The sequence below is a fragment of the Notothenia rossii genome (assembly GCF_949606895.1).
Source record: "Notothenia rossii genome assembly, chromosome: 8".
Classification (NCBI taxonomy): Eukaryota; Metazoa; Chordata; class Actinopteri; order Perciformes; family Nototheniidae; genus Notothenia; species Notothenia rossii.
This window is the reverse complement of record NC_136906.1, coordinates 47,843,942-47,856,888: the sequence shown is the minus strand read 5'-3', so window position 1 is coordinate 47,856,888 and position 12,947 is coordinate 47,843,942. Positions and strand designations below refer to the sequence as shown.

At 42.1% G+C, this 12,947-nt stretch overlaps 2 protein-coding genes across 2 annotated transcripts in view; both read left to right on the top strand.

The window, feature by feature from the left end:
* Positions 1-12,947, top strand: part of LOC307015980 (general transcription factor II-I repeat domain-containing protein 2A-like) — a 576,621-nt gene that overhangs the window by 541,567 nt on the left and 22,107 nt on the right. The window lies entirely within an intron of this gene.
* The window catches only part of ufl1 (UFM1-specific ligase 1), a gene marked incomplete at its 3' end in the record, with an annotated part of 49,846 nt that continues 46,154 nt past the window's right edge, over positions 9,256-12,947 (top strand). Inside the window, exons 1-6 of the mRNA XM_079645253.1 lie at positions 9,256-9,473; positions 9,658-9,803; positions 9,940-9,968; positions 10,105-10,202; positions 10,420-10,534; positions 10,630-10,760. Coding sequence (XP_079501379.1) covers positions 9,397-9,473; positions 9,658-9,803; positions 9,940-9,968; positions 10,105-10,202; positions 10,420-10,534; positions 10,630-10,760 — 596 coding nt within the window. The 5' untranslated portion in view covers positions 9,256-9,396. The remainder of the gene's footprint in view (positions 9,474-9,657; positions 9,804-9,939; positions 9,969-10,104; positions 10,203-10,419; positions 10,535-10,629; positions 10,761-12,947) is intronic.

Below are 12,947 nucleotides of genomic sequence, written 5' to 3'. Positions count from 1 at the left end.
TGTGTACGTCGGTATTGCACGTCGCGGGTGCGGGGCGGGAGCGGGTCTTGAAAATCAGACCTGTGCAGGACTCTGACGTGCGGTGACGTTCATGGCTGAGGCACTGACTCTTTCAGTCAGATTTACAAATATTATATTTTGACCTTAATCGAAATGTCCGGTTATTTTCAAAAGCTTTTTTAGTCTGATGCTTCGATTAATTTTAAACAGACTGTTCAACAAAAGGATACCCAAAATATAAATATTGGATTGTTCTTTCTTAGTAAGATGATCCCATGTTCATTACAATTGTGGTCTTACCTTGACTTGAAGATGAAGTCCATGCTATCCTTCTGGACAACAATCTCCATTACATTTTTGTAAAAGTCCTCCTTATCTCCCTCTAGTTTCAAAACAAAAGTCTAGTTTGTTGTTTGCGTCTACCGTCTCTGCGTAGAATAACAGTAGCAACAAGAACCTGTGGGCTCACGTGCGCACCCTTCAGTGCGGCAGAAGTTATGGCTGCCTCTCCAGGTGCTTTTTTCATTGCCGTTGTATGATGAGACCAGCGGGCCTAAATATCATATAGGTGAAATAAGTTATTTAGAGACTATGGATGGCGAGGATAAATGTAATAAAGGGATCAAACATTACATTGGTGACATACAGTGAGATGGTCACAGGCATGCGCTTAGGGCCTGCTTTCCAGCCAGTTTCTGTGGGGTGACGCATTCTGAGGTGAGGCAGAGCTCATCTGTGCCTCACCTCACCCCACAGTAACAGGCTTGAGCGCGCTCACAAAATAAGAGCCTGCGCTACATTAGTGCCCGCGCACCAGCCAGTTACTGTGGCCTTACGTGAGGCAGAGCTCATCCCTGCCTCACTCCTCTTCGCTCCCATGTAGTTGTAGCGGAGCTCGGCCAATTTGCTGATTTTAAATATAAAAAGCTATTGGAATCATACAGAAATCACACTTACAACACAGATCAGTGGAGACATTTTATTATTATTACTATTTCGTTTTTCTTTAGTTGTTTTTCCGTTACATTGGACTCGGAGTATGACAGGTGAGGCTCTGCTTCCCCTGACTGCACGTCGCTGCACACCAGGGCCGTATTCATGGAGTCAACATTGGGGGGGACCAAAAATTCAATAAAAGTTGGAATACTCATTTCCTGCCATTCTAAAGGAAAATACATACAAAATCACTAACACATTTGATACTTTAAAACCTGTTAAACCCCATGCCCCTGCCTGTGGGGGCAAAACACAACAATAGTCACGAAACTGTGTCTCAGGCATGGGTGTAGGAAGCATCCTCAATATGGGTGGGACAATTTCACGGGGGGTGTGGGCGGGCGGGGGACCTAACCTCCTCTAGGGGGGTCCGGGGGCATGCTCCCCCGGGAAGATTTTTTTTTTAAATGTTGAAGTTAAAAGCATCAATCTGGTGCACTTTGAGAGCAACATTAGGGACTAAATCTATGGATACATCTCATCAACACCCATGTGAAACAGAACTGAACAGATTTACTTTTTCTTTATGCATATTTTACAAATCACTCCCTTTTTAAACTGTAGTATGAGTTGGAATGATTTCATACCTGTTATTCTTTTATTCTCTTATTTTGTATAACTATAATGAACATATAAAGGTGTGCCTTGGAAATACTTGTTTTGCATCAATCTTGATACAGGGTACTTATTATATGTTATAGTTTGGATTATAGTTTTACTATCCCATCATTCAAGAGTGGTTTTCACAATAAGAAATGGTTTTTACTATGTTCAATCTGAATTTAATTTAAAAACATCTATATTTATTCTGACTTTTTCTACATCCAACTCACAGGTTTATCATTGCTTTGAGAAAAAAGATTATTCATTTAACCATTTTTAGAAGTGAAGATATTGTCAATTGTTCTGGGAATGTCATTTTCAAACCTGAGACCTGAAAAACAGGCTTGGGGCTTAACTGGTTAAAATGTTTTACCATAATGTCTCATTGTGCATTGTATTACATCGCCCTATTTTATCTAATTTAGCTTTTCTTGTTTTGTTGTTTGTAATGGCAGAGATTAGGGATGAATAAAGTACAACTATAACCATAATCACATTAAATCATTTCAATCCATAGAAAGGTCTGTGCCACACAATTTCAGTAGAAACAGGAACACTTTATTGCCCTTTTGTTTTACAGCCACGACTCGCACTAGCTGCTTGCCGCTCATTCAAAATCAAAAAGACCCCCAACTTCCTCCCAGGCACCCGCCCAAAAAGCCCAACCCTCAAGTAAAGGACCCAAAAGCCTTTTTGCGCTTATCGTTGGCACTGATAAAAGACTGGCATACTCCTTCAAGGTCCAGTCTGTCCAGTTTCTTCTGGTGCACATGACATATGGCCACATTATTCAGCCTCGTTTGACTCATCGATGATCTAAGCCATGTCTTAAGCCTCCTCAGGGCACTAAAACTCCTCTCAGCCTCTGCAGAAGAGGCAGGGACAAACAACAGAAGCCTTACTAAAGCTTCCACCTGACCAAAAAGACCTCTCACCTCTGGCACCATTTCCCGAATAATGCTAGCAACATCTGAGCTTGTTTTATAGGTGTAATTAGCCCCAAACATGGCCAGCTGCACCTGCAGTAGTCTTGAATTCAATTCAGGATACTCTTCTACCACCTTGTCCATGTCTCGGTGTAGCAGCACATTTTCAAGCTACTGCAGCTTGTGGAATCCAGCTTGTTCAAACCTCTCTATGAATTGAGTATTCACTGTGTCCAAGGCATTGTAGAATTGGACTCTGTAAAAGGACTGGGCATCGGGAGGGATATGGGCTGCAGCCTGACCGGTGTAACGCTTTGTAGGTTTGCGGACATGAGGGATCTGAATTGGTTGTAGGTCCAACTTTGTTGCCACAGCAGTTGCTTTCGAGAACAATCCATCAAAATGCTCCTCCGTTCGTTTGACCTGCATGCTTGGTTTGACATGGTCTACAGCCTCCAACATGCCTGAAACGGTCTGTTTCCTAAGCTGCAGGGAGGTGTTCAGGCACTCCAAATCCCCAATCAGGTCTTCAGCCATTAAAAGGCCGAGCACAATGTTCCCTTTAAGAAATGTTCCATGAAGACCATTGGCGTTGGCTGAAGTTTCAGGTGAGCTGCATGATGCCATTTCTTCAAGGGCCATCAGCACTGACTCTTACTGCTTGAGAACTGAGCGGATGGCAGGGGTACGTACAGTCCACCTGGTGGGACAGAGCACCCAGTAGTAATGATTTTATGTGCTTTTTTAACGATAAAATTGTTACTCTTAGAAACAAAATCAATGACCTCTTGCCTTTGACCAGTATAGTGTTATCAACAGCTCCCGGAAACGTAAGTTCTAATAATATTACACTACATAGTAAACTAGAATGCTTTTCAGCCATAAACCTTGAACAATTAAATTCAATGATTCTCTCTTCTAAACCATCAACGTGTATCTTAGACCCGATTCCAACTAAGCTGTTAAAATAAGTTTTTCCATTAATTAGCACTTCTTTATTAAATATTATGAATATGTCTTTATTATCAGGCTATGTTCCACAATCATTCAAAGTAGCAGTGATAAAACCGCTTCTTAAAAAGCACAACCTCGATCCAGAGGTTTTAGCCAACTATAGACCTATTTCTAATCTTCCGTTCCTCTCAAAGATTCTTGAGAAAGCAGTCGCAAAACAGCTGTGTGATTACTTAAAAAACTATGATTTATTTGAAGATTTTCAGTCTGGCTTTAGAACACAACATAGCACAGAGACAGCTCTGGTTAAAGTCACAAATGACATTCTAATAGCCTCTGACAAGGGACTTGTCTCTATTCTTGTCTTGCTCGATCTTAGTGCTGCATTTGATACTATCGACCATGATATCCTATTGCAAAGACTAGAGCACTTAGTTGGCATACAGGGAACTGCTTTAGGCTGGTTTAGGTCCTATCTATCTGAATGCTCTCAGTTTGTACGTGTCAACGATGAATCTTCCATGCAAACCAAAGTTAGCCATGGAGTGCCACAGGGCTCAGTGCTTGGACCTATTTTGTTCACCCTATATATGCTTCCGTTAGGCAATATTATAAGGAATCATTCTGTAAACTTTCATTGTTATGCGGATAATAGTCAACTATATTTATCAATCAAGCCTGATGAAATTAATCATCTAAATAAAATTTAAGACTGCCTCAAGGACTTAAAAACGTGGATGACCTTACATTTTTGATGTTAAACACGACCAAAACTGAAGTTATTGTACTTGGCCCGAAGAATCTACGAAAAACAAATTATCTAAAGATATATTAACTATGGATGGCATTAATTTGGCCTCCAGTGAGACTGTAAGGAATCTTGGTGTTATATTTGATCAGGATTTATCCTTTAACACCCACATAAAATCAATTTGAAGGACCGCCTACTTCCATCTACGTAACATTGCAAAAATCAGGCATATCTTGCCTCAAAACGATGCAGAGAAACTAGTCCATGCATTTGTTACTTCAAGGCTGGATTATTGTAACTCCTTATTATCAGGGTGTACCAAGAAGTCAGTCAAGTCGCTTCAGCTGATTCAAAATGCTGCAGCTCGTGTACTAACCAGAGTTAGGAAAAGGGACCACATTACTCCTGTTCTGGCTGCCTTACACTGGCTCCCTATAGAACACAGGATAGAATTTAAAATTCTTCTTCTCGCCTACAAAGCCCTTAATGGGCAGGCGCCATCTTACCTTAAAGAACTCATTATACCCTATTGTCCTACTAGGGCATTGCGTTCCAAGAATGCAGGGTTGTTGGTTGTTCCTAGAGTCTCTAAAAGTACAATGGGAGCCAGAGCCTTTTCTTATCAAGCTCCACTTTTGTGGAATCAGCTTCCAGTTTGTGTTCGGACGGCAGACACCCTATCCGTTTTTGAGAGTGCGCTTAAGACCTTCCTTTTTGATAAAGCTTATAGTTAGGGCTGATTAGATTCAGCCCCTAGTTTTGCTGACATAGGCTTAGTTTGTCGGGGGACATCTTACTTCTTCCTTCTCTCTGTCTATACCTGTGTACTCTCATGTTCTGATTAACCCAGCTTCCCCAAATTTCTTTCTTTTTGGTGTCTATATACGCCGGGATCCGGAGTCATGGATGATCCTGCGGTCCTGTGTCATGGATTGCGAGTCCTGGATCTTGAGTCGTGGCTGTGGTCCTGGATCATAAGTCCTGGATGGATATCCTCCTGGATTCATCTTCTTATTATACACACATGCATTTCCAAACATTTGGACTACCTATGTTGCAAATGTATTATCTTTTCAATTTATACACGGCATCTATTGCACGTCTGTCCGTCCTGGGAGAGGGATCCCTCATCTGTTGCTCTCCCTGAGGTTTCTCCCATTTTTCCCTTTAAACTGTGGGGTTTTCTCTGGAAGTTTTTCCTTGTACGATGTGAGGGTCTAAGGACAGAGGGTGTCGTATTGTCATACTGATATTCTGTACAAACTGTGAAGTCCACTGAGACAAATGTAACATTTGTGATATTGGGCTATATAAATAAACATTGATTGAAACATTGATTGATTGATTGACAGAGAGGCTTCAATGAGGTGAAAGTTGAACCATGCTCTGATTTTGCAATATTCTGGAAAATCAACTTGAACCTCCCAGATTGATTAAAGAAGCCCCCCAATTCATGGACCAGACCCATTGCATCTCTTAATAGTGGAGAGGCTCCACAGGCAGCCTGCGTAATTAAGTTCACGCAGTGGGGACCACAGTGACAATACACAGCCAGCGGTTGTTCTTTCCTTAAAATGGCTTGTACTCGCTGCAATCGGCCAGCCATGTTTGCGGCACCATCATAAGTTTGTCCTCGGAGTTGAGACAGAGGAAGCTGTAGGCACGTCATCACATCACATGCCATCTTGGCTATATTTTGCCCTGTTGTTGATGACACTTGGTAGATTCCCAGTAATTCTTCCTTTGGTTGTAGATCTGCATCTACAGAGCGCACACAACTCCTGATATATCTTGGGTGCCATCAATGATAATTGAGAACTGGACCACTGGCATTGATGTTATTTCCGACACAATTCCTTTGATGATTGTATTGGCCATCACCTTCAACAGTTCGTTCTGCAGTTCCGGAGTGGTGAAATCGAGGGGACCTTTTAGCAAGCAGGTCAGCTCTGCATCGCCCGTTGCCTTGTACTTTAGAAGCTGGCTTAAATTCCCACTCTCCTTCTGATTGCCTTGAAAAGCCAGACTTTGCCGCGCCAAGTACCTCACACCCTCAACAATCTTCACCAGATGTCTTCTTGCTTGTTGCTGCCGTCTTTCAAGCTCACGTGAAAGTTGCACATTAACAGGCTCTGGCTCCTGAATCCTAGTCATCACAGCTAATTTGTGGAACTGGCTGTGTTTATGCACACTACATTTCTCCAGTGCCTTCTTCCAATTGTTAAAACCAGTCTTGACAAACGCTGAATCTGCTTTTGACGCAAGCTTAGACTTTTGTGCTGCAAAGTATTTAGCACAATAGAAACAGAGGACCCCTTTTACAGAGGGGCTGTAATGGAGCCATGTATGATCTTCAAACCACTTCTCCTGAAAGTAGAGTATTCTATTTGATAGGGTTTGACTGGGTATGACTTTGACATTTGAATGATTTGGGCAAAGTCCAAGCTCCTCCCCTTCCTTTCCTGTACCTTCATTTTCGCCGGCCTGGCTGCTCTCTCTCTAATTGTCAAACTCACTCTCCCTGCTTGATTGTATTATCTGAAATACATATGAGGATGATCTCATCTTAAATTAACATTAACATTAGACTGCTATGTTGTCATTATTCTGTCTTAACCATCAATATAGCTCCTTTCTGGCTTACCTCCATGTCACCAGCGCACACTCTCCCTCTGTCTGGTCGCCATGCTCACATCCTCTCTCTCCCTCTCTCTCTTTACTCTGAACACACCAGAGTGAACATGGAAGAAATATCAGTAAACTATTGACTAGAAAGACTGTTGATACACATTATATGGGGGGACACAGGAGTCTGTACATTAACATTAGACTGCTATGTTGTCATTATTCTGTCTTAACCATCAATATAGCTCCTTTCTGGCTTACCTCCATGTCACCAGCGCACACTCTCCCTGTCCGGTCGCCATGCTCCCATTCTCTCTCTCCCTCTCTCTCTTTACTCTGAACACACCAGAGTGAACATTGAAGAAATATTATCAGTAAACAAGCTATCTGACTGGTAACAATACTCACTTTCTCACTGCTCTTAACTTGAGGCTGCCCAAAAAACTGTCTAATGTCACTGCCACCCTTCCTCTTGCTCATACTTACAGCTTGACCTCGGCGATCTGCAGTTGCTGATGTGATTAATACGGGTCAGCAGCGCTGGATATAAGATAATTAAACATGTTTATTAGCAATTCTGAGCATTCTAAACCCAGCACAAGCTATAATGCACACTGCAAACCTCCTGCGTGTGAGTATCTTTTAAATGCTTCTGACGATTATGAAATACTATTTCATAATAATTGTAGAGTATTTATTATTTAATTAATTCTGGCACCTTTGGTATTCCATAGGTGTCACACATCACAGTTTTAAATCTTTCCACACCCTACAAATTACAAAATAAAATAGAAATAATCCACATGAATAAATATCTATTGGATTACATCCAAAACGACACCGTTATTTTCCACATAGCTGACACTAGCCCGCCAAACCCTGTCTAACAACTGAAACCAGCTAGCTCACAGCTAGTTAGCTACTATTCCTGAAAAGTTCGGTTTTAACATCAGAACTACAAGTTACTTACACAAAGAAGCTAAACCGGAGGGTTCATTAACATTACCATTACGAAATAAAAATAATATAGATTACTTTAGGGCTAACTAGAAAAGATACCAGAACTGATGGAGGGCAAATTAAAACATGACTGACCTGCTTGGAGCATCAAGCTAACTGAAGGTGGACTCAGACGTGCAACAGCGAAAGACACCCCCGGGTACAAAATAAGGAACCAATTTACATTTGAAAAGAAATATCATTTTGGTGAAGTTCACAATAACAGAAAATATAGATTTTCAAGTATACAAATAACCAAAATAAAGAAGTCATAGAATAGCAATATTATTTTAATTAAAAAATTTAAAATTAAAAAATTAAAAACAATCTGAATATTGGGGGGGATGTGTCCCCCCCAATGTATATGGTGAATACGGCCCTGCTGCACACACATCATGCGCCTTTGTGACCGGACATTTCCTTCATACAGCGAGTAATAGGGGGAATAATCGGGCCGTTCGATGTGTGTGTGTGTAGAGGTGTGTGTGGTTGAAACGTAGCAGCCTGCAGTGGGGAACACAGTGAAGGCGGTGTGTACGCGCTGGTGCTGCACTTCTCAGAGGCTGCCTCCTGATGCTGCAGCCATTTCATGAAGTGAAGGAGGCTTTACAAATAAAAAAAATAGCCCTACACCCCTGGCCGCAATGTCCTTAAAATTAAGTCCGAGTTCGAAATATATCTCAAATAATGTAGGCACTGCCAAAATATTAAAATAATTGAATCTTTTTTGATAAAATATTTTTATATATTTATAATTCTGCAAATATTACGATAAACTCACAGCTATTTTGCAGCCCGGCAGTAACACCTCCGCGGCCCGGTACCGGTCAGCGGACCGGGGGTTGGGGACCCCTGAGTTAGGGAGTGGAGTCGAGAGTAATGATGAACCTGTAACCTGTAACCTGAGCTGTATACTATAACTGTAAGCGAACAAAGGAGTTATTAAACCCAATCACTGGAAGCCTTTTTCCGACTCCCTTTGTCGAACGTTACAATAGTATCATATTCATTCAGACAAACATCGATGATACAGTTAATTAATGTACTTATTGCAGCCGTCTGCAGAGATTTGGTTCCCCTGCTGGTCTAAGAGTGAAACAAACTCATTCAGTTCAGTTACAATTCATTAAATGATGTCTGCCACCTTATATGTGACCCATATGTAAGGCTTTACTGATGTGCAACAATAATGTCACCTATGTTATTGAGTTAAAAATGTTAATATTGTGGCTTTCCATATTAACATTGATTGATACAACTGCGATTAAATCAGCATTATACTTCTGCCAGGGGATGCCATCCCTCAAAATCTCCTGCCACCCCATGGATATTTGTCTAGATCCGCCCCCGGTTACAGTATGGCTAACGCTTTATACAATCCGGAGATGTGTCCCTCGCGGCTCTCGGTTCTACGTCACTCTATGTTGACGTGTGGCTCGGCAGTCTGGTAGCTAGCCTAGCCCCGCACTTGCTTCTTGGCAGCGGTAGTTTGAAGAAAGTCCTGACAGCTGACTCTTCTTGGTAAAAAATAAACTTTAAACAATGGCGGATGAGTGGGAAGAAATCCGCCGGCTTGCTGCTGATTTTCAGAGAGCACAGTTTGCTGACACCGTGCAAAGGTAAGAAACTGTTAGCAGCAAAGCTAATGTTGGGTAGCATTAACTTTCATTTAGAAGTAACGCTGCTAAGCTAGTTTTGAAATGTCTCCTTTCTGTGAACTGCTATCATTCTAAAACCAAATGTAGACGTACGGTACAATTAGCAGGTAAACGTCAGCTATGACACGTTCTTAACCTTTTGCAGGCTATCGGAGAGGAATTGCATTGAAATTATTACAAAACTGATCCAAGACAAGAAGCTGGATGTGGTGCACACCCTGGACGGAAAGGAGTACATCACCCCGGCTCAGATCAGCAGGGAGATCCGAGATGAGCTCTACGTGCACGGAGGTCAGTGTGACAGCGTCCACACATCATACTGTCTGCTTAGCTCTCAAAGACCTGCCTCATGGCCTGGAAACCATGTGAGCAGTAGCATATTGACAGTTCGGAATGATAACATTGTTCCTGTCATTCAATTTAACAGGGAGAATCAACATCGTGGACCTCCAACAGGTGTGTTAAGCAGGTTGAAATATGGCTGTGTGTACCAGCTGAGTCCTGTACCATATGTACCATATGTTAGACACAATCCATGTTACCTTCATTAGTAGATTTCCTATGAATTATGTCTGGACCTTCTTATCTTCAGATCATCAATGTGGATTGGGTCCATGTGGAAAACAGAGCAAGCGACATTGCTAAATATGATAAAGGAGTTCAACTTGTACTGGGACAACTTATTGATGAGTGAGTATTCAGTGACAGTTGGCCTTCGATGAAAAGTTATTATCTCGGTTTCTTGGGCAGTAACTAAACAAAAACAATCAATAGAGGTAGACTTTAAAGAACACTTATTCCTTGTTTTCAAATGTAACTAATTGAAGATCTCAATGAAAAGGTAAATGAAAAGCACATCCTGGGCACATATCTTTGAACTTTGCTGCTGATCTTGTCATGTCTGCAGCTCGTACCTGGACCGCTTGGCGGAGGAGGTGAACGACAAGCTACAGGAGGCCGGTTTGATCAGTATCGCAGAGCTGTGTAAAAACTACGACCTCCCAGGAGATGTGTTGAATGAGGTGAGTGTCACCACTGCCGGCCTTTTACTGCACGTGTTCATCACAGAAGACGTAATATTGATATTGATAAATGTGTGTTTTGTGATGTACCTCAGGAGCTATCAAAGCGTCTTGGGAAGCTCATCCAGGGAGAGATGGACGAGTACAACAGGGGGGTGATATTCACTCCAGCTTTTGTTGCTCGTCACAAAGCCAGGATACGAGGGCTGTTCAGTGCCATTACCAGGTAAACATGGCTCATGCATTTCACACATCAGGCATAATGCAAGATCAACTCGTTCAACGGATTTGTGCCAGTTCTTGTTTTACAACAAGTACCTGCAGTGACCAATTTTTAATCGAAAGAAATTACCACGTTTTGGACTTCCGGTGGCGCCATGAGGTAGGAGACAGGGTGGAAACTAGCTCGTCCAAAAACCAACGAAAACAAGCTCTTTAAAACAATATTTAAGGCAGTAACTTAACCTAAGACAAAACCTGACGGATACAAGTAATTTTTAAAAGGATGGATAAAAAACTGAAACCTGGTAAGAAAAATATTGCGAGTGACCGACACCCCTACACGATGAGGCCGGAGATGAAGCGTGTGAGCGGAGAGGAGGACTCGGTGATACTGGCGGAGATACGCAAGCTGAGAAACGAGCACACAGAAGCGGCTAAAGACACGGAAGAGGCTCTGACACGACTAGACAATGTCCTTAAAGACATGGTGGAAAGAAAAGCCTTGTTAGAGCAGCGAATGGTGAAGACTGAAGAGAGGCTAGGGGACACGGAAAACAGGATGGCGCGGCTGGAACGTTCGGTTGCCTTCCTGCTTCACCAAGAGGCAAAGTTAGCTGCCAAATGTGACGATTTGGAATCAAGGTCGACCATGCGGATACATGGCATACCCAAGGGCTCTGAAAAAAATGACACAATAGGGTTTATATCTGGCTTTATTCGCTCATCACTGCAAATCCCGGTGGAGGTGGATGTCCGCATCGAAAGAGCGCACCGCTCGCTGCTCGCCAAACCAAAGGAGAACACAGCTCCTCCGCGGGCGATAATTGTAAGCTTTCTAGACTACAGGGTGAAAGAGCAGATCATACAGCAGGCATGGAAACAAAAGACCACATATGAGGGACGGACCATCTACTTCAATCAAGATTACACAAATGAGGTTCAGAAAACGATAAAGCAGGTGCGGGACGTAATAAAAAAGTTAAAGGACAAGAACGTCAAGGCACAGTCCCCATATCCTGCACAGCTAAAAGTGTTCCTGGCATCAGGGACTAAGATATCCACTACATTAACAGAGGCTGTGCCTATGCTGAGGGACATGGGGATCCATGTACAGGAGGAGGAGAGGGATGAACTACAGAGGCTGATAACGCAAAGCAGTTGGACAATGGTGACGAGACAGAAGGAGAAGAGGAGTTAGCCTCACACCACAGGGCCAGACCCACAGGCCGTCACTGAACAAACTCACAGTCATGATCGCTATGGTAAGGACGAGAAAAAGGACTAGAACAAATATATACAAAACCAGGAGAAGGTCCTGAAACATAGTGAGACAATTAGAGATATGCCTAACATAATGTACGTATAACACAAGCAGAGCTTTTTAGAGTAATATACTACCTGTGTAAACTACTGAAAATGTTGTTAATATAAAGCAAATTCACAACTCACTTTGAGTAAGTAGCAACTTTACATAACAGCTGGAAGTTGCAAGTGCACAGAGTGCTATTTCCCCAGGGAGAATTCGCCACACCTCTCTGGTTAGGGGACTTTTGGAAGTCATGTTGTTTTGTCATTGTTTATGTGTTCTGATGGAGATGTTTATTGTTTACCTTTTTCGCTGTGTTGTTTTGCAAAGTTGTTTTGATTTACATGAGGTGCAAAACTGAGGGGTTTCAACATAATTCAATATGAGTAGGTTTAATATTGTATCGTATAATGTCCACGGTTTAAATCACCCCATAAAAAGGAAAAAGATAATGAGCCAACTAAAGAAACTAAAATGTTCAATTGCGTTGCTTCAAGAAACCCATCTTGTCGAGGTTGAAAGCCAAAAGCTAAAAAGAGAGTGGGTAAACCAAGTATTTCATGCTTCATATGGCAAGAGAAGGGGCGTGGCCATACTAATTAATAGATCTTTGCCATTTTCAGCAGAGAAAGTGATAAAAGATCACATGGGAAGATTTGTAATGGTAATTGGCTCTATTGGAGACATGGCTATTTCCATACTGAACGTGCACGCCCCAAATGAAGAGAACGAGCATTTCTTTTTAAACATAGCTAAGATTATTACTACTAATGGAAAAGGCATGATAATAGTTGGAGGGGATTTTAATACTGTACAGAGCGGCAAATTAGACAGGTTGCCACCAGAACAAGGACCAACTTCCAAAAAATCTAAGGTGTTGAACAA